The sequence below is a fragment of the Protopterus annectens genome, chromosome 1.part2 (assembly GCF_019279795.1).
Source record: "Protopterus annectens isolate FY-2018-M chromosome 1.part2, PAN1.0, whole genome shotgun sequence".
Classification (NCBI taxonomy): Eukaryota; Metazoa; Chordata; order Ceratodontiformes; family Protopteridae; genus Protopterus; species Protopterus annectens.
This window is the reverse complement of record NC_056727.1, coordinates 400,702,904-400,730,029: the sequence shown is the minus strand read 5'-3', so window position 1 is coordinate 400,730,029 and position 27,126 is coordinate 400,702,904. Positions and strand designations below refer to the sequence as shown.

Genomic DNA, 27,126 nt, shown 5'->3' with positions numbered 1-27,126 from the left:
AGCTAGTATTCTCAGGCTTACACATACCTTCGTATCCACTGGGATGGGTTCACCTCTGTTTGTTCTGGCTGTGAGGCATGGTCGGCACAGCTCCACAAGTTGCTGTAGGGTGTCCCTGTCCACCCTGTAATGCTCTACTATTTCTAGATCATGTAGCCCCTGGTAGGTTAGCCTGGGTCTGAACACTCTCCTCCTCCTCTGGTGCCTGCAGTGGTCATGTGCATCATCCTCCACACCACCTTCAATCTCCAACACATGCTGATGGATCAAAGATATGGCAGTCCATAACATGTACAAAATAAAAGTTCCCCATCTGTATACAACACTGGTGCAGAGTGTATGGGAATACACAAATGTGTGTGAGGTGCTTTCATACTGCAAGCTGATGCATGTGGGTGTGTATGAACTATTCCAGCTGCTGCGTATCTTAATTATGGGTTTTGCAATGAGTACTGCAAGTGTGGGGCCTTTACTGTGGATATCTACTTGCCTGCCTTGATTACTCTGTTGCCCTTTAATTCACTTTTAGACCTGGATCCCCTCCCATTATCAGGCATGCATCCACCTGCCATCTTTCTTGTTTTGTGCATTCCCAACCCAGTCATGGCGAATTATGCCTTGTAGCTAATATACTGCATATCGCCTTTGTTCTACTTTGACACTTTGCTGTTTTCTTTGCAGTATAGCCCCTCCCTGTTCTGCAGGTAGCTGCTTGCAGCCTTATTAGCTATTGTCAATGGCCCACTGTAGGCTCCTAGGTGTTAATTAACCATTTGTACTCCAATTTCACTGCTGCAGCATTTCCTTATTTTTTTCCTATACCCTTCTTTTTTCAGCTGCAATGCATGACGCGCATACCCATTTACCGGGTTTACACGCATTTTCATCTCCATTCACATGCATACTCAGTTACCTTGTGTACTCTCCACTAAGCATAGCTATGGGCAATTCAACACACCCCTATCCTGCAGCTTTGCCTAGCTAGGGGCAGACTGGATTAGCAATGCTCCAATGTGCTTACAGCAATGGCGATACACCCCTCACTTGATGTCATTTTGATCTCAAGGGCTCACCTCGGTGTTATCACACTACGCTGTTTTGTGCATCCTTACACCAGTGAGAAATCTGCGATTCACTATTGCTCCTCTCATTTGCATGGCATTGCCTACTAATGCCTAGCTACTGCGCATAACACTGTCACTGCCCCTTAGCAACCCTTGCGCCATGAGTATGGTGTAGCATGCCTGCCATTGACTAATATGGGGAAATCATGATATGTGTTTCATTGCAGTTTTATTCTATATTTTTATATATTCCTTGTGATCCCCTTTGCACACCAATGCCCTGCAATTTAACTTTGCATTAGTGTGGGCATAATATTAAATGTTCTTTTTCATATTTTGTGCATGTTGTTTTATGCCAATGGCTATATATTTTGCCATTGGCATATATTAACAGTATAATACATGTGTTTGTTCCACTGTCATGGCTCCGATTTTATGTTTGCAAAATGTAAACCATTTTTTTCGGTTTACATTTCTGCATGCTTACACTACTCCTGCACCACTTCCTGAATCGCTATATACCTTCATTTGCATGCTACACTGCTGCACATGGGTGATTAGCATACAGGCACCGAGAGCTGTGCGGGCGTAGCGTATGCAGGTAGTGCACGTGGAAACAGCTGGTACCCGAATCGCTCGGCAACCATATTTGGTGTTAGATTGCTGACTCTAAGCTTGCACCTGGCGCACGCTTCATGAATCCCGGGGATGGTGTGTGTTGTACAAAATATAAAATTATTTGTATGTCCCAGACAACATTTCTCAGAATGTTAGGAAAAAATATATTAAATATTATTTATCAGTAAGAAAGTTCTATATATCAATATATATCTGTTTGGATTTATTAGTTGGATTATTTAGTTTGTACAATAATTATATATTTTTTGACTTTATTAGTTTACTTCATGTAGTTAGTTTGCACAAAATTATATGTTTTCTGCCTTTATTAGCTTGTAATAGTTTATTACTTTTAACTAAGTAGTCTTTCTGTACTATTTTATTTTACTCTCACTGTTTTCTGTTTACTGTACATTTACTGTTTGTAATTCTTCTGGAGCTTTTTTTTCCCAGGGCCTCTGCTGAAAATGGGCAATTAACCCAGTCGGACTATCCCAGTAAACAAATGTTAAATAAATAAATAAATATTTATAATGTTACTTTCCAGGACTTAAAGTGATCTTTGAATTTTATTACTCAGTCTGATGAAGTTCCATTGAGTTATAGAGATGAAAGCATTTAATATTTTGTATGCAGCAATAAAATACATTTTTATTGCTTGCTCTTGGCTTCTACTGTTTCTTGTTTTTTTGTTATAGTACACAACTGGCTGGTCGAGAGTTTTGTATTATGTGCTGGATGGCTTGGGAACTTGTACCTGAATAAAACGTAGTTCCCTGCATTAATGGCAGGTTCTAAAGTCCTGATCAAATTTGTGTTGTATTGTTTAATTATTCAGTTAGAATTTCACTGTTTCACATTTCAGTGATGGCTTCTAGTCATTTTGAGTGTACTACATTGGGAAACTGATTTAAATATTTGGCAATACAGGTACATAGCAATATATAGCAATATAACAATAGAGTCAGCAATATGGGTGTGTGTACAAACCATGCTTGATGTGTCATGCATTCCACATCATAAATGTGCTTGTTTTATGCAGTAGACAAACAATCACTCAAAGCTCTCCTTTTTATGTGTGCCTTAAGTGTTCTTTTGGCATTCTTCCCTCAAACCTTGCAGCATTTTCTGCAACCACTGGGGCTCAGTGAACTTTGTTTTAGTCAGTAAGAATAAAATGTATGGGAATGAGGGAAGTGAAACATACCGATGATGTCCTGAAGTATACTCTGTCTCGTGGCTATGGAAAACATCTATTTTGTAGTAGAGCATGATTTTTGTCTTTCTCAGAAAAGAGACATAGCAAAATATTATGAAAAAAGACATTTAGAATGACATTATTTCTGAAACAGACCACAAAGATCAGAGTACTGGAAAAATATTTTAGACACACTCATTCTTTCAATAACTCTCTGACGGTGGGAAAATAAATAAGAGGGGAGACGTGGGAAAGGGTGTTCAAGGAAGGCTGAACATCTCAGTCCTGAAACCAAGAGGTTTTCCCCTTACAGTCATGAAGATACAGTCTCAGCATTTGTTAAACTAATTAAGGGAAAGAGTGAATTGTCTAAAGGCTTTGAATTTGTCGTCACTACCCACATCCAGATTCATTTTTATGAGTTTGGCCTTTCATGGATCATCTTTTCAATTTGCTTACATATTTAACCAATATTATTAGGTGGTTACTGTACTGAGTAAATAAGTACCCAGGTGGTGATGTCACTGTCTCTGGTTATAAATTGCTATTACCTTTCTCCTTAATTACCTGTATTTTCCTCAGTGAAAACATACGGATGAGGAAAAACTGTTAGGATTAACACTCGCTGCATTTCTTTTTTAGATTGTGGAAGCCGCAAAGCATCTTTCAGTACAAGAATTGTTGGAGGCCAGGATGCAGGACTTGGTGAATTCCCATGGCAGGTTTCCCTGCAGAAAGGTACATCTCATTTTTGTGGAGCAGCAATCATTACTGAGTACTGGCTTGTGAGTGCATCGCATTGTTTCCCATCTTCTGCGTAAGTAACAAATCACTCTGTAATTTAGTCAAAAATATACGAGTGTGTGTGTGTGTGTGTGTGTGTGTGTGTGTGTGTGTGTGTGTGTGTGTGTGTGTGTGTATATATATATATATATATATATATATATATATATATATAAATACAGAGATATATATAGATAGATAGATAGATAGATAGATATAAATACGTATATATAAAACACTGCTGCTAGAACTGATTTTGATGGCGACAAATAACTGATAAATAAAAACGTAATACTTTAGCTTCAGGTTTGCATATACTGTACTCTTTTGCTCTTGCTAGCTTTGTAGCTGTAGACTATGTTATTAAGTTTAAATGTGCCAGTTGTTCCTTATATTTAGCCAACGTTATTGGGTTCATGTTAGATCAACGAAAAGCCACATCCCTGACGACCAGATCACCGAGACAAGATCACCGACAGCCCACATCCCCGACAATGGTGACTAATGTGGAATGGGATGTATTCCCATTTCTGCAATGTGGTGCAATCTCGGAGGTGGTATATTTAAGTAGGGGGGTGTGGGGGTATCTGCTTATGTTTTAAGTGTATTACAGACATGGCAATAGATTCCGTTCCATAATACATGCACTTACCTTTGTCGGGGATGTGTGGTGTCGGTGATCTCGTCTTGGTGATCGGGGCATTGGGGATGTGGCTTTTTGTCGATCTAACATGGATCCACGTAATTAGATCATGACTGAAAATTGGCCAGTTATTTCAGTCCATAGACTCTTTAGGCATTTGTCAGAGAGATCCATCCATTTTACTTTGCATAAAAAAGCATGGGGGCTTTAAAATATTCTGTAACAAAAACTGAATTTCTCATGACAGGCAACAGCTGTGTAGCCAATTGATGAAATCAATAATTTTCCCTATAATGTGATGCCAATTTAAGTGAGGATAAGATCCCATTTAAAACATATGCCTTTCATGTCTCAAAGAAAGATGTCAAAGTGTAAGATTTAATTCTGGAGTACATCATGGCCCTTACTTATTTATGCCCACCTCATTACTTATGTCTCTCTCTCTCTCTCTCTCTCACTCAGTCCCTCCCTCCTGACTTATACCTAATTAGCTGCATCTGTTTAGTTTGCTGTCACTCACGATCCATCTGTTTGTCATAGATTGAGCAGTTCAAATGCCTTCTTGTTTAGACAGTGTTAAAACGACATCTGAGTAACTTGTGCTCACATGTATAATCACGTGTGAATGAATATGGTAAGGTTTGACCTCCATCTACTGCCGCTACAGATAACTTAGTTTATCACTATGAAGATCTTACTTTACAGACACTAATAAAACTCCCAGGAGCAGGTTGGTGTGTGAATATTTGTTGTACATGTCCTTCCCTTTCCTTTCATTTCACTGGTCTGTCTCCCTTTCTCTCTCTCTCTCTCTCTCTCTCTCTCTCTCTCTCCCTGTAGGAGATACTGCCATGTAATCATATGTGTACCTCATTTCTATGACTCTTGGTTCTACTGGACAGATACTGCATGCATCTGACTGTATTGCTATATAACACTCCTAAGCCTGCTTTTATTTGTGATGATGATGATGATGATGATGATGATGATGATGATGATGCTGGAGGGTCTCACTCATGACCTTTATCCTTTTTGACCTGTACATGAATTACTTCATAACTAGGTTAGTCTTTCTATAAATATGTGATACCAGAAAAGGCAACAGGAACCTTTGCTAAAATATCAATTAAAATAATTTCTATCTTCTCTTATACAGTTAAAGGGAGGATTCTCCAGCTTCACAAATCTTTTATGACTTCACTTGTGAATTTTTTGTAGTTTTACAAAACCATGTTGGGAACAACTTAAGATTAGTTTTGGCAGTTATCATATTTTTTTAAACTAGCGTAAAATAACGTGTTTAGGATCTCCTGGTAAAGGACTCCTACATTCTCAAACAGTTCAGTTTCATTCATTCATTTATTTCATTTGACAGTAACCCAGTTAATTCAGTTCAGGATTGTAGTTGATCCAGAGTCTATCCTGGCACCCACTGAGCACAAAGCAGTGAACTACTCTTGAATAGGGTGGAAGCCCATTACATTTATATCTATTTTAAACTCTGAAGTATTTGATATATGATTAGCAGCTAATACTAGCCTTTTCATTTCCCCTCAGTAAATGTCAGTAGACCATTAACATTTAAGAATATCCTTTCTTTTTTCATTCACTCATTACTTACCAGATTTATCCAAGTTTATAATCATAAGGCATCATAGATTCATAGATTAGTACTAGGCTAACTGCCCTCGTGGGCCATTTTCAGCCTAGCCAGTTACCCCATGTGAGAATCAAACCCTGCACCTTGTGTTTGTAAGGCAAACACCTTAACCATTATGCCAATATCCCAGCACTCAGTGGGCACAAGGCTGAGAAACTACTAGTCCCGGATATGATGTCAGTCTGTTACAGGACACAAGCATATGTACACATACACAGTTGTCACTACTGGTGCACCAAATGTAATGAGCAATGAAAGAAACTATAATAGTTCAACACAGCCCCCCTCCTTTTGCATTAATTCTCATGAGCACAGAATAGTGCCTCTCAATCAGAACTGTGTCACTGTATGTTGTTTCTTAGCTAAACATTGCCCCAAATGATACCTGAAGACATGCAAGATGAAGTGAAATGTTCCTCTTCTTATACTTGACTATAACTTTTCACTAACAGGTTTCACAGACTAGCACTTCCTTGGTGCAGCACAATTAATATGACTTTCAGATGCTAAGCAGCTCTGGAGGCTGTATTAACTCTATTATCATAGGATCATAGGAAGTTACTAGGCTATTGGCCCTGAGGCCCTTACAAGCCTATCCAAGAATTTAGCCCATGTTCTGACAAGTCAGCACCCGATGCCCCTGTCCAGCAGGCACCCAGGTGGAATCCCAGAGGTGTATTTTCTGTTCCCCATCCAGTTATCCAGGTTGCACTTAAAAAGGGTTAATGAGGTATTCTGCTTGATATGGAGAGGGAGTCTATTCCACAAAAGGGGGGGTCTCCAGGACACAAATCTGTCCTGCTAACAAGTCTTGTTGATGTCACAGACCAGGTTGATGTCAAACACGTGGGTTACTTGAGTGGAACTTGATTTGCAGATATGTTGCAGTCCCATCAAGGTGGGGTCTGAGATTGCTTTGTATGCCAGACAGAGGTCACCTCTGAGGAGTCTGTATAAGACTGAGTAGAGGGACAGGGATTTTAGCCTATCTGTGTAATGCAGATGTTTGAGGCCCTGGATTCTCCTGGTGAGGAACCTCTGTGGTCTATCCAACTGCTGTATGTGTTTTATGAGGTACATGCCGAAAGGGGCATTGTACTCAATAATGGCTCTTATAAGGGAAGAATACAGGGATGTTATGACCTCCTTGTCCCTGGATAAGATACACTTACTAATGAGGTGGGCCATGTAAAATGTTTTCCATACAATGGAGGCAATATGGTTGTCAAAAGTCAGTTTGCTATCAACCTGCAGTAGTGCTCCATGCAGGCAAAGGTATAAACTGTAGCATCTGCTTACTACATTTGTAGCAAGCAGTTTGCTACAGTTTAAAAGAAAAGAGATTTTTTAAACTAACATCAGTGATGTAACAACTGCTAATTACTCTTGTGAACAAATCAAAGGAGGAAAACAAGTAACCTAAATACAGAAAAATGTGAAGTGCTTCATGAAATGGAGAGTAAAACAGAGACAGAAAAACAGCAAATTGCCAGTTTGATCCATAGGTTCATAGGATCATGGCTAAATAATAGACTGGCTTCCTTTTTAGGCCATTTTAAGTCTTGCCAATTTCCCTTTTTGTGTTCAAAATAACCTGTCCCATTTGGTTATAGTTTGGCTGTACCCGTCCCATAGCCAATAATTATATACTACCCCTAATGAGAATAACTGGGATAATACCATAGATAATTTGAGGGGACCCATGCATGAGATAACGAATTTAGGAGATGCCTCTGTCCATTAGTGGTACAGGGGGCAGTCCTGGGGTAAATTTTCTGTTTCCATCCATATATTTAAGTTGCGCTTGACTATGGACATGGATAAACTTTGTTTTATGTAGATGGAGAGTCTGTTTCAGAGTATACAGTATCCTCTGAGAGGTATAACTATCCATCTAAACTGTTTATGTTGCAGAAGAGGTTTTGATCCCTAGACTGAGTATTTCTGATACCATTTGACTTGATGATATGCACTGTAGAAGAAAATAATGAACACCTTTCTGACAAGTATAAACTTTGGTATATACAAAGCCCTATATGTGACAGGACAATGATATTATGGACACACAGCAGAAGGCCGTGCTATCTAAATGTGACAGGGTTATTTTACTAGGTGACAAAACATAACGGTCATGGACAGTATATGAGCAAGGCCCACATAAACCTTTGAACCTCTGATATGGATCAAGAATGGCAAGAAACAATGCAGACAACATTGATAATAATTGTAGGGCGCTGGAGTGTAAAGCACTTGCTGGGCAATAAAACACAAAAGATAATTGTGTATGGAATCCACTGTAACAAAATGGGCTACAAATAAGTTACAGCAGTATTCCCTGTTATGCGCTGTTATGGTTAGCTTCTTTTGTAAGTGACACTGCAGAAAGCATGAGAAGAAAAATATGTCTTTTTCCAGATGGTACAAAGATTCACTACAGGATTAATACATAAGAGGCAGTAGAAAGAAAAGCTTCTGATTCAAGCATTCCCTTTCATTTATCTAAGTACCCAGTGCTAAACAATATGCAGTGCATTATACCTACTTATTCCTTATTAATTTCAATAGTGCATGCTTTTGCATTAGTTATGCTTGCAGATTATTACAGGCTTTAACACTTTTAAGAAAGCCTACAACAGTGGTATTTCTAACTTAATTGATGTAATTGTGCAGGCTGACCAAAAAGGATAATAAACATGTTTTATTTGAAATACTCAGACAGTTACACACTGGAGGTCAACCCGTCACTGGTTAGATCAGACCATAAACTAATCACTCTGGATGTCCACACCCCACCACCACCCCCAATTAAGGAAACCACAGTAAAAAACTTTTTCTAAAGATCACTTCACCTTACTTAAGACAGAGGTGGTAAGTTTCACAGCCCCCACGCTAAAGGATAACGCTGCCCAAGATGCAGAAACCTTTACAAATGCACTCTATAAGCACCTACAAGGATGCATGGATTGTGCCATCCCTAGCAAAACCAAGACTCACTCCTCTAAGAGAAGGAAACCAGTTTGGTGGACCCCTGCAATAAACAGGCTATACAATAGAAGGAGAAAACTAGTTCAGAAAAAAAGCAAATCCCAAGAAGGAAAGGCATCCCTGATCAGTTTTAGTAAGAAATTGAGGTCCCTCATGAAATCATCCAAGGCTAACTTCGAAAGACAAATAGCCAAGGATTCAAAAGATAACTATAAAGCCTTCTTTAGCTATGTTAAGAATCTAAGTGGCAACTCGCAGATATGCACTGAACTAGTGCAAAATAACACAAAATATACTGAACATACTGATATTGCCAACATCCTGGCAGATAGATTCAGTGCAAACTTCACCCCCCTCTCACCTCCAAAAGGGCCTGCAACAATACCGGAAAAGTGTAGTGTCCCAAAAATCACAGACGCACAGGTAAAAACAGCCCTTTCAAAAGCCAAAAACACAGTGTCAATGGGACCAGATGGTGTCCCAGACTGCGTCTTGCACGAACTACAGAATGAACTAACCCCCCCCCCCACCTAAACATGCTGTTCAACCTCAGCATCTCCACAGGCTACATGCCCATAGACTGGCACACAGCAACGGTTATTCCTCTCCACAAAGGAGGGACCACAACTGACCCTGGTAACTATTGCCCCATAAGCCTGACTAGCCTGGTCTGTAAGGCTATGGAACGCATCATCATGGAACTCATTAACAAAGACATTGGGAACCTCCAAACACTTGACCCGACCCAGTTAGGCTTTGTTAAGGCAGATCATGCCTACTAAACCTGGTTGACTTCTTCGAGACAGTCACCGAGGCCATAGACAAGAGAAAGGTGGTTCACACAGCCTACCTTGATCTCGCCATGGCTTTCGACACCATTCTTCACTCAGGTATTACAGAAAAACTCACCAGCCTGAACATAAACCCCTACATCATGAGATGGGTTGCCAACTGGCTTACAGACAGAATGCACATGGTAAGAATACTGGGCTCCAGGTCCGACTCTAAACCAGTCACAAGTGGTGTCCCACAAGGCTCGGTCCTGGGACCCCTACTGTTCGGCATTTACTTCTCAGAAGTACAGGCAAACACAGGAGGACTATGGCTAACCAAGTTCGCCGATGACTGCAAACTGGGAGCCATAATTGACTCTCCGGCTGACACGGACATCCTCCAAAAGGGCCTTACTGAGATGACACCTGGTGTCAAAGTCATGGCCTCAAGCTAAATGCCAAAAAATGCATAGTCATCCCATATGGGAAAAACAAAACACCCACGAATTACCACATAGGTGGCAGCCCCCTTAATACAGAAGACGTAATAAGAGATCTGGGGACCCAGGTAGATAGTAATCTCTCCTTTGACAATCATATTGCCAAAGTAGTTAGGAAATCCTTCTATGTGACCCATCTAATTACTAAAGGGTTCACATCTAGAAATAAAGAGGTTATAGTGCCCCTCTACTCGTCACTCATTAGACCCATTATAGAGTACAATGCCCCATTTGGGATGTACCTCACAAGACACTTCCAACAGCTGGAAAGACCACAAAAGTACCGCACCAAGAGGATTCCTGGTCTCAAACATATGTCCTGTGCAGCCCGACTGAAAAAAACTGTGGCTGTACTCAGTGGCATATCTCTTACTCAGAGGTGATCTCTGCCTGACTTACAAAGCCATGTCCAACTCAGAATTGATGGACATGCTCCACCTAAAGAAATCCAAGTCACTGCGAACCACGCGCTCTAGTGAGCTAAACCTCGCCACAACAATAAATAGAACATGCTGGAGGGATAGATTCCTGTCACAGAGACTCCCCATGCTTTGGAACAAAATTCCAAATTACATCAGGCAGAGCCCCTCACTAACACTCTTCAAGAGAAACCTTGACGAGTAGATGGGTAACAGAAAATACACCCCTGGGATCACTTCATTGGCTCTGCTTAACAGAGGATCAGTTAATTAATCAATGGGGCGTCGAAAGCCAACACACTCTGGCTAGGCTTATAAATGCCCTCGGACATATCGCCTAGTACCTACCTATGAACCTAAGAAGTGAATGCTTACAGATGTTTCATCGACAGAGTACTAGATGTCCACAACTTGTTTTGTACATTCCCTGTAGGTTACAACTTTCATTGTGTTAAAGTATGCAAAGTAGTAAATTGCTTCAGTTGATTATTCACTGCAGAGGAAATTCATTATCATGAGTGAACATCAGTACTTTAAATGTGATTATTATACAAGTGGCAGACATAAAATGTCATTATTCATTTGTTAAACTAATGAGGACAATGATTTGAAAAAGAAAAGGCTGCTCAACTCCAGGAGATTCTGTAAAGAAAGAAAAATGTCTGATGCCTGATGGGCACAGTCGGATAACCGCTGCAACATAGACATACTTATAACTGACATGTTAAGGGTTTCTTCACATTCTACATACCATACATTTCCTGCTATATTTTAATGTTTTGTTTCACTCGGTATTGCAATTCCTTGTGCTCTGATCCTTGTCACAGCCATGTAAAATTGACTTAGTACAATAGCTGGGATCAATGCCCAGTTAGGGAGGCTCTGCAAGTAATGTTTATTAAATGACATGCATTAGAAAACTAAAAAAAAGTTCAGTCACTAAATCAAATTTTCTTTTCTTTTTCAGCTATGAGATTGTTAATGTGGTTGCAGGGACAGTTGACCGTACCAAAGCAGGACAAATAGTTACAACTGCCAAGGTTATTCGGCATGCTAGTTACAACAGCAAGACCTTTGATAATGACATAGCACTTGTGCTACTGAAAGAACCACTGGTGTTCACTGATGATGTCAAACCTATTTGCTTCCCTGATGATCGAGATATGGATGTGGAAACAATGGCAATATGCTGGGTGTCTGGATGGGGTTTAACAAGTTCAGGTAATTCTTGTTTTAATATTTCAGTTTTACAGTGGTAGTTGAGGTTTGGCATAATGGTTAAGTTGTTTACCTCAAACAGTACAGTCTGATTCTCAGCTCAGAAAGGAAAATTGGGTAAGCCTAAAATGACCAGCAATGACAGCAAACCTAGGTCCTACCTATGAAAAATAAGTGCCAAAGACATGCCTTATGCCTGTATATCACATTGATATAATAAAGACTTAAATTAAGTTTCCTTAAAACACTCCCCTTCATATTTTAAGAGTTTTTGACAAGACAGAAATTTAAGAACTGTCACTGGATATGCTTCATAAATGTTTCATACATTGTTTATAAAAAAACAGCACAGTGATCAGATTCATTAACTTTAGGGTCAGGACCTAAATAATAAAAACACCATGTGTCTAAAGACCTTTAGCTGCTAACAGTCTTCAGAAAGCACATCTCCCAACGTATTAGTACAACATTATGTCATCAATATCAGAGAGTGGTAAATGTTAATTCTAACAAGACTGGGAGGTGAATGACAGAAGCAGAAAGAAGAATGGACAAGAATGAGGGCTGGGGGTTGGCATAATGGCTAAGGTGTTTACCTCATACATACAACATGGTTGGTCTCTCACCCTTGATCACCATTTGGTTATTGGCTAAGCATGCAATTATCTGCAGAATGGCTGCCTAATATTTGCCAATCAAGATCTATGTGGAGCAATGCAAGCTACATTACAGAAACTCACACCACCTACATCTGTACCTAAACTAGGTGAAAGACCAGTGTTGGTTCCTGGCAGGCACATGCCACTTCATGGAATAAATTTTCAATGGGAAACAGGATATATGAAGGTGGAAAAAGCAAGTGTTATGATTTACTGTTTGACAAAACATAATGAGAGTATTTCATACAGCTATTTTTTTCCCTGTGGAGCACATCTCATAAAATCACTTCTTGACATGAAAGCATGTTTTACAAGATCTTACCTGCACTGAAAATTTTCAGTTGCACCTAAGACATGGATCCATCACTGCCACAAGTGTTGAATTTGCATTCTGAATGTTTTTTTTTTTTCTCTTTTTATTTTTGAGGCAGTGAGTAAAAGTGGGCCAGTGAAACAGCAGAAGCTGGATATGAGTGAAGACCCTGAATGTGACTGGAACTTAACACCAAATATGCTCTGCATGTCAAATGAAGACCCTGCACGTACTGGATGCAAGGTAGGGAATATGAACATCTTTCTCTGTATATAACAAAACATGTCTTCACCTGTACCAGTTCCACTGGATAGGAGTAGTTTATTAGGTCTAGCTCAGGGTGTTTTACAGGCTATTGTCCCTTCTTATATGGTAGTTTATAGTTTAAAGGAATGTGATACGATTTCTGATTCAGACTCAGATGAGTGCAAGAATCTGAATCTCCCCAATGTGAGGTTCTCTTTCTCTTAGACTATTTCCAGAATGTGCCATTGCTTTCAGTGTGATGACACTGAGGTTTCTCAGTCTCTCAGAATATATATGAGGTGTTGCAACTGGAATTCCCAGAACCGTCACCCATCCCCCTAGTGCTGTCTGCATTGCAGGCTGCTAAAGCATTACTTAATCCATTTGCTGCCAAGAACTGTAATTGTAATCCTTTCCCTTCAGACAAGAATGGTAAAGCAATTGTTAAGTTTGGTGGAAAAAAGTATGTGCTTCTGCAACTTTAATTTTTAGAATTTTGAATTGTCAGGTGCATAAAAGTTACCCTGTTTGTGAAAGTATGAGGGGATTGTTTCATCTCGAGCTCCCTCCTGTAAGGAAAAATCTGAATTGTATGCTCTAGCTTCTTCCATTTCTCAGGGCGCTTGTTGTTTAAAGTGTGTTTATGACTCTGTAGATACTACATCCAGGGCTGTTGTCATGAGTCTATATCATGACGTTGAAAAGTAATATCAAACACCTAAAGATCGACAAGTATTCATCAAAACACATTTCCGCAAATCGATGAATACTTACAGGGCAAACAAACACTTGCCCCACAATACAATGGAACAAACTAATCCTAAAACAAACCCACTCGTGTGGGGGGCTGTGCCCCCCACACACACCCCCCTTACTAAACATACCGACTCCGAGATCGCACTACAGTGGAGGAAAGGGCAACATTGTGTAGATGGCCAGCTACATCTTTGCCCTGTAAGTATTCGTTGAATCGCGCAAATGTGATTCGATGAATACTTGTCAATCATCGGGTGTTCAATATTATGATGTTTCGATGTCGTGATATAGACCCATTGTCACTGGTACTGTGTTAAGGTGGTTTGCCTGGATGCATTCTCAGGACCTTCCAAAAGATGTATAAAAATACATTTTAAATTCTCCTTTGGACAGAGATTTAGTTTTGAGACCCTCTGCTGTAGAGGTTGGATATAGATTTAATTTTGAGACCCTTTGCTGTAGAGGTTATCAAAACTGTGATGAGAAAGGAAAGGAAAGGGAATTTATCAGATTTTTCAACCCTTCTTCTCAAAAAAGTTCCAAGGGATTTTCATTTTCCTTATCTAATTTTGGCAAAAAATAAAGTCTGAGCAAAACGCTGGCTGGCAGATGATTAAAAAGCAATGGCATGGATGTTGCACGCAAAAAAAAAAAAAAATTAAAAAAATTAAAAAAAAAAAAAAAACAAGTTCAGTCAAATGACATAGAAAACCCCCCTACAGGACACTGGCAATCCTTTATTCCTTCCAGAAAGTTGGAATTACCAATTCTCTCTTTGGCAACAGATTGTTTCAGACAAATGGATTCTGAGGCTGATTTGGTAAGGTTTCAGATGGCAGAGCAAAGAAAATTTCCTTCCAGGTAATTATTCCACATCTTCCAGATAAAATCCATCTGTTTTCTCCGGTCCTACAGTACATGCTATTCCAGAGGATAACAGAAACTGTTCCACCTTACCAGTTGAAAAAAGTTTTAATCAAGACTGTTTTAGTTGCCAAATAAAGAAAATACCTGGTGACCAGTTCTGTTCCTTTCTTTCCTAAACCAGTATGTGATAGTGCCCAAGTTCAAAATGCTTTCAATTCATAGATTCATAGGTAAGTACTAGATTAGCTGCTCTTGTGGACCATTTTAAGCCTAGTCAATTTCCCCTTAGTGAGAACCTAACCCTGTACCTCTTGAATGTGAGGTAAACAACTTAACCAATTTGCCAGCCCCCAACCCCATAACCTGTTACCCCTTCTTACTCATTTGAGTTTTTTTGTAACTTTCAACTTAAAAGATGCTTATCTTCATATTCATATTAATCCAGATTTCAAGTGTTTCTTAATGTTTTGTGTGTCTGGATGATATTATCAGTCCTCTGCCTTATCCTTTGGCCCATCCACTGCTGCAAGAGTGTTCATAAAGTATCTAGCTCCTGTCATAGCCCATTGCAGACTACAGGATATCCACATTTTCCATATTTGGGTGACTTGTTTATCTTTGCAGTTGTTTTCAAAGTGTCGGGAATCCTTACCTGGGTGAGAAGTCTCTTAGGCTGGGATTCCAAGAGAATCTTCAAGTCACATAGGACTGTGTTCCTGTGATATCTGCTATACAACTCAGTACAAACAGCTTTTCTTCCATAGAAAAAATAAATAAATCTAGAGTTAAATATATTCCAGAGGTTTTACACTCAGACTTCAGTCAATGCTAGGGAATATTTAAGATCATGGGTCTCATGGCTTCTATGATATTTATCATACTTCTGGCAAGACTCCACATGAGAAAGACACAATGATCTAAAGTCTCTTTGATGTCATCATCAACACCATTATCTTTTCAAATCCCAGTCTTGGTACTTGTAAAAAGGAGAATCATTTGGTGGAGATACTAAATATCCTTGAATTGTGGTCTCCCCTTCTCCCCTCCTGCTGCACCACAGACCCCACAGACTTTGCTTGAGAAATAAAAGTGCAATGTACCTGGAGCAACAAAGAAAGACTAGCCATGTTAACACTGGTTATAGCATTATAGCACAATTGTACTCTACAAGCATCCTACATTCTATCAGAGTAAAACTGTGTGGCAGGCAACCTGAGCAGGGCAAAGGCAGATCTTCATGGATGGAAACTGGATTAGAAGATCTTCCAAGAACTGATTAATCTGTATAGAGTTCCTCAAGTAGACTTCTTTGCCACCTCTCTGAACAATCAGGCTAAAAAAGGTTCTCCTCCAGGACCCCATGCAAGAAGGCCTGGATGACAGGTGCCTTTTCTTTCCCTCAGACAGGAATGTTGACTGTATGCCTTTCCACCCTTTCCACTGATATCCACAGTACTTCTGAAGATTCAGAAGGAATCCCACCAGATCATTGCAGTTACTCTCTTCTGGCCTGGAGCACTTACCACAATCTTTCTCATAGACAAGATCTTCTCACACAGTAGCTGGGGTATTTGATAAATCCTGACCCCAAACAACCTCAACTGGCTGCTTGGATGATAGGGTCTTAATACCTTTTAGGCACCTATTTATGGAGGATGTGTGGTAGATACTAATGGAGACAAGAAATTCTGCTACTAGAAAATCATATATAATCAACTGCTAAAGGTTTTCTGGTTGATTCCAACATAACAAGCACCCATCCAGGGCTAATAGTTCTCTAGTTCTACAATATTTGTGTTATTTACTATCCTCTGGCCCATCTTACTCCTTATCAAGGTTCACATTTGGCCATTTCAACATATATGCCCATATATATATATATATATATATATATATATATATATATATATATATATATATATATATATCCCCTTCTTTCAAGGCAGTCTCTTGTAAAATGTATTTTTTAAAGAGGTCTTGCATAAGAGACCTCCAAGAAAACTAGTGGCTCTCCTTAGGATAATAATTTTGTTTTAGAGACGCTAACACTTGCTCATTTTGAACCAACCAGTTTATCTGTCTGACTTGAGTTTCTTAACATGGAAACAGTTTTACGTATTGCTCTGACCTTTGCAAAGAGTATCTGATTTACAAGCTCTTATGATGGGTCAAACTTATCACATTTTCCACAGAGACAGGTTTTCTTTGAGAACTAATCCTTTTTGTATGTCTAAAATGGTATCTGAGTTTACTTTAAGCCAAACTATCCATCTCCCTGTGTTCTTCTCGGGACCCAAAAATGATGGAAAAAATAATTCATACATTGGATGTCCACAGAGAGCTGAGATACTGTTCTTAACAGAACAAAATCTTTCAGAACTTCCAGTCATTTCTTCATTTCCTGTGAAGATAAGAAGGGTCAACATGTGGCAAAGCAGTCTATTTCCAAATGGTTGTTTTAGGCTATTACCTTTTGTTATTCACACTGTTTCAGGCAGGATCAACGTATACTCTACCAGGGACTTCAACTTGCCTTCCTCTATAGCTTTTTGGAAAGGGTTGGACTCTATAAGTAGCAGCAACTTGCTCTTCTGTACATAATTTTACAAAGTATAGCAAGCTAGATTCCTTCTCCAGGACTAGATCAAACTTTGCTAGAACTATTCTGCAGGAGCCCTTGACCTTTCCTTTCTACCCCCACCTCCCATTTGTTCTAAGCTATGGTAATGTGCACATATAGCATAGTCTACTGCAGCAGTGATCAATATGATGAACACAGTAAAGTTGTGTGATGTAAACTTATCATAACAGCAGAAGTTTGAATGATCACTGCTGCAGTAGCCACTCCCTTGTTTTTTTGGTGTGGTTTTAGCCAGGCTGTAATCATTTGTTTTTTTTTGTTGTTCCTAGTAATGTCTTTTCAGGGCTGAGCATACTTCTCTCAGTTAACATGAAAGCTCTGAAGGGCTTCATGTCCAAACCTGTCTTTTAGTCAGCTCTGTCTATCTATCTATCTATCTATCTATCTATCTATCTATCTGGAACTGAATTTCATCAAATTCTCCTTTGGTCATCAAAATTTAGTTAACTATTTTTCAGGATTGCGAAATATGTCCTTTCCCTGATGTTGTGCAATCTTGGACGTAGTATATATAATTATGGGGGAGGGGGGGGGTGCAACTCCAACATGGGTGATATAGGGGGACTTGCCCCCAGCAAAAAATTAAGTTTTATGCTATTTTTCAAAAATTTGTTTGCATGAGCTGTAATTTTCACATGGTAGCATGTTGATGTTTGCAAAGTCGACCTTTTGTGGTCAACCTTATGAACATTGATATTTGAGTGATTTATTCATTATCTGTAGACACCTACATACATACACACACACACACACACACACACACACACACACACACACACACACACACACACACACACACGCACACACACACACATACATGTATCTCTATAGATATAGATATATATAGATAGATAAATAGATAAGGCTATGTATATAGAGAGAGAGAGAGTGAAGTAGAAACAGAAAGATTTCACCTGTATCGCTCTCTTTCAAGATGTATTGTATTATTTATTTATTTATTTTACATTTGTGAACCATGAAAGTCTGACTGAAGTACAGCACTTTTTCGGTGGAGGCCAGGGGAGAAAAGCTCCACAATAATACATAGTAATTTTACATAAGAACAAACAATCAACAATTTGTACAAAATATACAATAAAAAGAGAATAGTGTTGAAAACATTCACTTCCAAACAAGAGTGCTGTTAATTGACAATGTACATAATTTGTTAAAAATAGATATAAAACTTTACAAGAAACCAGATTATAAATACCAAGAAGGAAAAAAGGTAGAAATAGGAAATACAGAATTTGAAAATGTTCAAAGAAAAGGTTTAAGATGATACAGGTATGGAGTAGTAGCAATAAAACAAGAAAAAGTATAGGAGGCAGAGAGGAATTATAACAGCCAGTAGTAGAACAATTTAGAAGAAGTAAGGAAAAGAGTAGTAACAAGGTTGTACCTAGAAATGTTAGGGAGGCTGAGTTTTATGAAAGTTAGTAGAAGAAAGTTCAAGCATTTAATTTACAATGACATGTCCATTTGTTAAGTAGATATTCTTTGAGAGCTTTTTTAAATTCATGTGTGTGTGTTATTTTTCTGATGGTCAAGGGACGCTTATTCCATGATAGGGCAGGAGTGTTGCTATATAGATTTAGGCCTATTGATCAGTTAGGCTTATATATATCCAAGAGTTGTTGATCGGGTCTATATTGAATTCTCAAAAGCCGACAATGTCGAATCTGACATTGTCGGCACAAGAATAGCGAAACTGCAGAATGTCGAAGAAGTAAATGGAAATCTCCATAAGGGGAGATTTCCATTTACTTCAATGTAGTGTGGCCTCGGAGTTGGTATATTTAAGTAGTGGGGGGTGGGGGGTGCAGGGGGCTTTGCCCCCTGCCTACACCATTTAGTTTTGCTTTTTTTTTATTTTAATTTGTTTTTTGGAACATTTGATATTTTAACAGTTCGATCACTAAGGGTCGACCTTTAGTGATTCGAACTGTTAAACATTCCATGTTTCACTATAGACCCTTGTTGATCAGTGCTCCTGAGGTTGCTAGCTGGGGAGTAGAGAGAGATAAGAGAGGCGGTGCTAGAGCAGAAGGAGGACCTATAAAGAATGGAATGAATGATAAGAAGTTTGGAGTATAGTAGTTGATTAGGGAACTCTAACCAGTTTAATATCTTAAGAGACTAGCAGTGATGAGAGTAAGAAGTATGATTAGCAGCAAACCTAACTATTTTGTTGTAAGTGGCTTCAAGCTTAGCAAGAAGACCAATGTGTAAGTTACTTAAGATTTGTGAACTATAGAGGAGACTAGGGAGAAGATAAGCATAAGCAAGAGAAATATGAGAGTCATTTGTTAGGAACTTTTTTGTTTCTGTAGAGTAAACCAAGTTTTTGGTTAGTTTTCTTTATACAGTGATTTACATGCAGATCGAATTAGAGTTGATCATCAATAATTGTCCCAATAAGCTTAGTGTGTTATCACATTAATGACTGTGTTGTTAAGAGATGTTATACTGAAGGAGGGTTTGAAGTGTGAGAATGATTTAAGCAGAAATAGGAAGAGTTTGGTCTTTTTTGGATTAAGAGTAAGTTGGTTGTAAGAGAGACAATTTTCAACAGAATTGAAGGAATTTTGAATGATGTTGTCAGAGAGGGTGTCAGCAGAGAAGATGGTGGAGTCATCAGCATATTAAATGAGGTCAGAGTGAGGAGAGGAAGTGTAGAGGTGGTTAGTAAAGATGCTGAACAATAAGAGAGCAAGAACAGAACCTTAAGGAACTCCCATCTTGATAGGGAGAAAGGGAGATAGAGAGGACAGCCAGATGACCAGAGTGTTGTCTGCTAGAGAGGTAGCTGACAAACCAGAAGATGGTTGAGGTAGAAAGGTTTATTTATTTATTTATTTATTTATTTATTTATTTTACATTTGTTAACTGGGAAATTCCAACTGGACCAGGTCCATTTTCAGCGGAGACCTGGGGAGAAAAGCTCCGACATCTAGTTGTACAAAAACATTACAGCAAGTATAATACACAAATAAGATAACACTCCAAATAAATGATGGTATAGAAAATAAGTAAAATGACAATGTCAGTTACACATTGGTAAGAGAAGATAATATATTAAGTAAATTCTACAGTTAAAAGTTCAACTTTTCAAATGAACAAGTGTGCAGGTGATCAGAGTTCAAGCAGGTGATCAGAAAGCAATTTGGAGAGTTAATAGCAGCATGGGTAAGGTTACGTGATACAGGGACATAACCAGGTGTTAAAGAGATGTGATTTGAGGGAGTTTTTAAATACAGAGATGGAGGGGCAGTGGACACGGAATGGGGTAGAGAGTTCCAATTTCTGGCAACAGTGTGCAAGTAGAGTGCTTTCCCTGCATTATTATTGGCCTTGGTGATGGGGAGGAGAGATTTTTTACTAGATCTGAGATACCAGTTTGCAGTGTAGACAGTAAGTAGATTGGATATTGAGGGGGGTTTTTTTCAGAGTATTTGAGTTTGAAGAGGAGCATGTTGTAAGAGATGGTGCCAAAAGCTTTAGGTAGGTCAAGAAAGAGACAGAAGACAAGTTTGTTATTGTCTCTGGCAAGGGAGATAAAGTGGGAAAAAGAGATAAGGGCAGTAGTTGTACTGTGATGAGGACAAAAGCCATGTTGAGTGGGGGTAAGTAGATTTTCAGAGAGAAGATAGTACAAGATTTGCTTATGTACACATTTATAAGTATTTTAGAGCGGGAGGACAATACTTAGATAGTTCAGTGGAATTGCCATCTTTGTGGATAGGTATAGGAAAGAATTGCTTCCAGATTGAGGGAACAGTAGATTCAGATATAGAGCAGTTAATGAGGATGGAAATGGGATGAGCTATGGAGTTTGCTGCTAGCTTGAGGAAGAATGGAGGTAGGTTGTCAACAGAAGGCAAGCATAGCTTAAGCTTATGGAGTAGACATTTTATGTAGCTGGAGGGGACAGGTTTCAGAGAGAAAGCTTCATTATGTTTAGGGGGCATAGGGGGGTCAGTGGGGTTAGAGGAGTTTGAGGTTGATGTTAGTTTACTGATAGTATCAATAAAGTAAGAGTTAAGTAAGGTAGCTGTTTCAGAGGGGGTATTTTTAGGACATGGGTTAGAGGTTGTAGGTTTGCCTGGGTGTAGGATATGATTGATAGAGTTCCAAAATTTGGGGGAGATTTCTGAGATGTGTAGTCTGAAGTTTAAGGTGAAAGTATTTTTTGTCACTGTTGACTTGTGTTTTAGAGAGGTTATGAAGTTCTTTATATGTTTGTAGGTGGGCATGGGATTTAGTCTTAGTCCAGAGTTTCCAGGCATTATTATGCAAAAGAGAGTGTGTTGACTGAGATAGCCAGGAACAGCATAGAAATTTCACTCTTATTGTTCTAAGGGGGACACGTGAATTGAGTATATTAAGAAATATTGCATTAAAGTTTTGGACAGCTTCATCTAAGGGGAAGTAAAATAGAAAGGACCAGTTTATAGAGGCAAGCAAGTTACAGAATATATCAGTATGGAAGTTAGAGATGCTGCGGCTGTCTTTGTATTTATGTGGCATTTGATGGTGAGGGTGAAATCTTTGAATACAAATAGGTGAATGATCACTCATGGCATCAAGTAAAGTTTTAGTATGGTGATATAGGTCAGGTATGGATATTAGTATCCAGTCTATGATAGTACTGGAATTGATAGGTTTGTTTTAGTGAGTGGGAGTAGACATTAGTTGAGTAAAGCCATGTAAGTTTAAAAAGAGAAATGGATGTACTAGTAGCAAGGGTTAACCAGTTTATATTGACATCTCCTAGTAGAGTGGTTTCATTGGGCATATTTTGAGAGAACCAGTAGAGGATTTTTCAAGTATGGGAATATTGTCACCGGGGGGGTATGTATAATGCAGCTATTATTAGAGTTTTGTAGTCATTAATCTTAAAGTTAGCAGTTAGGAGTTCTTCTGGGTGAAACATAGGGGGGGGGTTAATACAGAGGACAGGTTCAGACAATCAGAGTAAATTATGGCTACACCTCCACCTTTTTGTTTGGTAGGTCTAGATGAAGAACGTTGTATCCTGTGAGAAGAAATTCTTTGTCAGAGATATGTGCTTGGAGACAAGTTTCTGTAATTGTTATTATGTCAGGAGAGTATTGAGCCATCCAAGCATGGAATTCACTTATTTTATTCATGATACTGTGTATATTGAGTGAAAAACATGTTAAATGTTTAGCTGGGGAGTAAGGATGATGTGGCACAGGTAGTGTGTTGATATTGGTAGTAGAGGAGTTACCAGATAGTCCAGGGTTGGGGTGTACATCATCAGAAAGTAGTAAAGTAAAAAAGAGGTGGTGTAGACTTGGGGGTGAGAAGTTATAGAAGTGATGTTTATGCATGGTGCTAAGGTGAAAAGTAATGTGAGAGGATATTTTAAGCTTGTGGACAATAGTTACAGGTAAGAAAAAGTGAGGGAGATATGGTAAAAGAATGGTGAGTTTGAGTATAAAAGGAGTAGTCAGTAGAGGTAGGTGGAAGATGTAGGGGATTAATCAGTGTGTGATATGAAGACAGATAAGTTAGGAGAAAAAGAAGAGATATGTAGAAGAGAGGAAGAAACATTGAGAGAAAAAGATACAAATTTTGAAAATCTTTAGCTAGAGGTAAGGAAGACAGTTGTGACCACAAGGGAAGGGCTTGGTAGATGGAAAATGAGAAGAGATTAGGAGAATATATAAGAATTAGAATATATTAGAATTAGAATGTATAAGATGAGGTAAGAAGATCGGGTAACAGGACAGATTATGGAAGAGGGATGAAAGTGGAAGTAGCTGGAAAGTAAGAGTGTCAATAGGGCGATCCCTACACAACAAGTAAGTTACTGAAAAAAGTGGATGCTTTGAGGTAGAAGAGAAGGTATAAAGAGAGGGATATAAATTTGACTAAAGGGGAGAATAGCTGAAGGAGGAGTACAATAGTGTTGAGTATAAAGTTTAGAGAAGACAGGAAGTGTATATGAGCTGTAGATTGAAATGGAGGGAAATGTAGAAAGTGATATCGTCATTTAAGTGGGAGGACTGAAGAGGGGATGTACTATAGGAAATGGTAAAATGAATGGAGACTAAGGAATGGGAGGGAAAAATAAAGAGTGTAATTGGATGAGGATGGGAGGAAGAGGCGTGGTAAAGGTTGGAGGGGAAATAATTAGTTATAAATTCAGAGTATGCAGGGTGCGGTAGGAGAGGGAAGTGAGCACTAGTGTAGCGAGGCCAAAAGGAGTGGGCAGAGCCATGTGCAGAGGATTGCAAAGAAAAACAATCAGTGAAGCCAAAAAGCCAATGCTTTTCAAGGTGAGTGCCACTAAAGTTAAATGGAGATAGCCAAGGGGAGATTATAATGGAAGTATGCAAATTAAGGGAGACCTTGAGAACAAACAGTATAAAGACAAAGTATTGTCCAAGAGTTTGAAGCACTTGGTCTAAAATTATATGAGTGCAGGAGAGATACAGCAACTAGGTATGAGAAGTTTAAATAGAAAGTTAGGCAATATAACAGTAAAAGGGGGGATGATGAGGCAACCGAGAAGCTAGTGCTAGACACTGCCTAATTATGAAATAGGAGGGCAAACGTAAATATACAAAGAAGGTTGAGCAGCATTGGACATACAATGTACTTTCAGAGGAGTTTGTACCAGTCCTTAGGTCGCTACATTTTAATCCTTAGGTCACTTTCTTGTTTAGAAGGCAATAATGCAGCAAAGAATAATCAGGACAGGAGGAGAAAGGTAACTAATTCCACGATAAAGCAAGATGTGCTTTCAGAGAAGTTTGTACCAGTCATTAGGTCACGGCACACCAGTCCTTAGGTCACTTTCTTTTGTGGAAGACAATAATTCAGCAAAGAATAATCATGACAGAAGAAGAAAGATCACTAATTCCACGATAAAGCAAATGGCTTGCACACTATTTCTTAGTTGTTAAAGGGCTGCAACAGGGTCAGAAGCAAAAAATTTTTAGTAATGTGTATTAATGGTCTAATTGTCAACTTACCTTGGATTACCACAAGACTATACATAAGAACAACACAAAAAGGGTACCTGCCTTAAGATTGTGATAAACAGTACTTACAACAAACTTAAAATACATCCTTCTGACTCCAGTGCAACTTCTTCACTACAGATAATGATCTGCTAACTACATCCTCATTTCCATCAGAAATGAACCCATAGACACACTGGATTTGTGGAGTCCGAAGGAAAGTTGCACTACAGGTTTTGTTACATGCATTTTCTTACTCATATTTGTCTTACTCAGTCATTAGGAGCCAGATCCTATCCTGGCAAGCAACAATCATAAGGCAGAAAACAGTCCTGAAAGTGATGTCAGTCCATTGCAGGACAGACACACATCCATATGTACTCCATACTTATAAAGACAGCTAATCTGAACATCCTCTTTCATCCCACCCATCAAATACAGGCAGGAGGAAATTGAAGATCCTCAGACAAAACTGATAAGAACACAGAGAGGGCATGCAGAATCCATGTAGAGGGTATCTCAGACATTTTGATATACTGTAGTTCTCTAGACACTGATGTACCTGGCACTAAATCTATGAAGTATTACATAGGCCTAGCATCTAGTCTTCTGTACCTTTTAGCTCAGATATATTAGCTTTTGTAGTCAGTACAGATTTTAAATAATCTTTTGGACACATCATGTGTTTTTGTTTTAATGCAGGCTTGCATATCAGATTTCATCCCTAATACCTGTATTTACTTTGTCTTGCCTCAGTTGTTGAATATAACAAAGTAATAATATAAAATTCACTATTATTTATTTATTTATTTATTTGATCTTTATTTACCAGGGTAGCCCGACCAGGCAGGTGTCCATTTTCAGTGGAGGCCTGGGGGGGAACCCCCAGAGGTTACAGAGGATACAAAAAGTACATAGCAAAAACATATACAGAAAATTAAGTCATTGTGTTTTACTTATTTATCATTTGTTTTACCAGGATAAATCCGAGTGGACATCAGGTGTCCATTTTCAGTGGAGTACTGGGGAGAAAAGCTCTAGGAATTTAATAAGACAGTAATACAAAACAGTAATACAAGTAATAATGTGTTAACAATTGAGTTAAAAGGGAAAAACTTGAAACAAACAATGTCTTACAGTCAGAAGATCACAGAGATTACAGTGATAGTACAATAATTGAAGCCCAATGTACTGAGAAGAAAAAATATCCTTATTTACAATATTTACAGTTTAAAAGCATGAGCAGGACTCCTGACATGTTTAGGAGATTCCAAGTCTAGCATTAGAAGTAATATAGCATGAAGTATTCAGGAGCAGGTATATATTGCAACACTTAAAAAAGTATGGTGCATCTAGTTGGTAGTATCATGTAGGTAATGGGGGCATTAAAGCTTGGTTGTTCTGTAGACTGGAGGAATTTAAGGGGTGTGTTTGCAATAGCAAAGAGGGTTAGCAGAGAGGTGGATTTTCAGGAGGTTTTTAAATATGGTTGCACGAGTTTGTGCCCTAAGGTCAGGTGAGAGAGAGTTCCATGCTTTGGAAACCTCATAGGAGAATAGAGCTTCTCCCGAGCTGTTCTTGCATGGATTGACCTCGACCAAGGATTTGTTCCTTGAACATAGTTCCCTATTGGAATTGTGGAAGTTTAAAATGCCAGCCAGGGCATGGGTTCTCTCAGGTTGGTATAGGATTTGATGTGCAATGATGAGTTGGTGGTAACTCAGCAGGTTTGGGAATTCTAGCCAGTGCAGTTTAAGTAGGGATTGACAGTGGTGGAAATGTGATTTAGTATTGGCAGCAAACCTGGTTATTTTATTGTAGCAAGTGGAGAGTTTGTTGAGGTCAGATTTGTTGATTTTGGTTAAAACTGGGCAGGCATAGAGCAAAATTGATAGGAGATGACTTTTTGGTATGGTAGCCCTAGTCGTGGGGGTGAGGAATTGCTTGGTATGATACAGGCATCCTAGTTTTTTATGGACTTTGGAGATGGTTTGGGCTATGCGTTTGTTATATTTAAGCTGTTGGTCAATAGTGACACCTAGTAGTTTAGCTTCAGCTACTGGGGTGATGATGGCGTTATTGGCTGAAAGGATGATGAAGGTGGAATTGCACTGTTTAGTTGAGTGGAATAGCATTAATTGTGTTTTTTTCAGGTTTAGTATCAGTTGGTGGTTATTTAGCCAGTTCTCTATCTCAGTGAAGGATTTTTGGACTTTACTCTGTAGTAACTGGATGTTGGATGCTCAGCATATTAGGGTTGTGTCATCTGCATACTAAACAATATCAGCTTTGGTAGTTGCTAGGTGGAGATTTTAGTACATATGTTAAAGAGGAGGGGGCCTAGGATTGAGCCTTGGGGACACTGCATGTGACAGGGAGTGAGGGGGATAGGGTGTTGGCCCACATGACAGATTTTGAACGGTTACTTAGGTAATTCTTAAACCATTGCAGGGAGGGGTTATCGAGGTTGAGCTTGGAGAGGCAGGTCAGCAGTTTGTTTTGGGAAATTGTGTCATATGCCTTGGTCTAGGAAGGTGGTGGAGACCAGTTTCCCTTGATTCCTGTATAAGTTTATTGTATTGGAGAAGCTGATAAGGGCTGTGTTAGTGCTATGGGATGGTCTGAATCCATATTGGGTTTTGGATAATAGATTGTTGGTTAGTAGATGGGTGAGGAGCTGGTGGTAGATACATTTTTCTAGGGTTTTAGATAGGGGTAAAAGGATTGCAATAGGGTTGTAGTTGGAGAGGTCAGTGGAGGGGCCACCCTTGTGGAGGGGAATGATAAA

The 27,126-nt window shown here is 39.0% G+C and overlaps 1 protein-coding gene across 1 annotated transcript in view; it reads left to right on the top strand.

Moving 5' to 3' along the window:
• Positions 1-3,440: 3,440 nt before the first annotated feature.
• LOC122792468 (serine protease 52-like) overlaps positions 3,441-27,126 on the top strand; it is a 26,532-nt gene continuing 2,846 nt past the window's right edge. Inside the window, exons 1-3 of the mRNA XM_044060246.1 lie at positions 3,441-3,697; positions 11,611-11,864; positions 12,952-13,076. Coding sequence (XP_043916181.1) covers positions 11,807-11,864; positions 12,952-13,076 — 183 coding nt within the window. The 5' untranslated portion in view covers positions 3,441-3,697; positions 11,611-11,806. The remainder of the gene's footprint in view (positions 3,698-11,610; positions 11,865-12,951; positions 13,077-27,126) is intronic.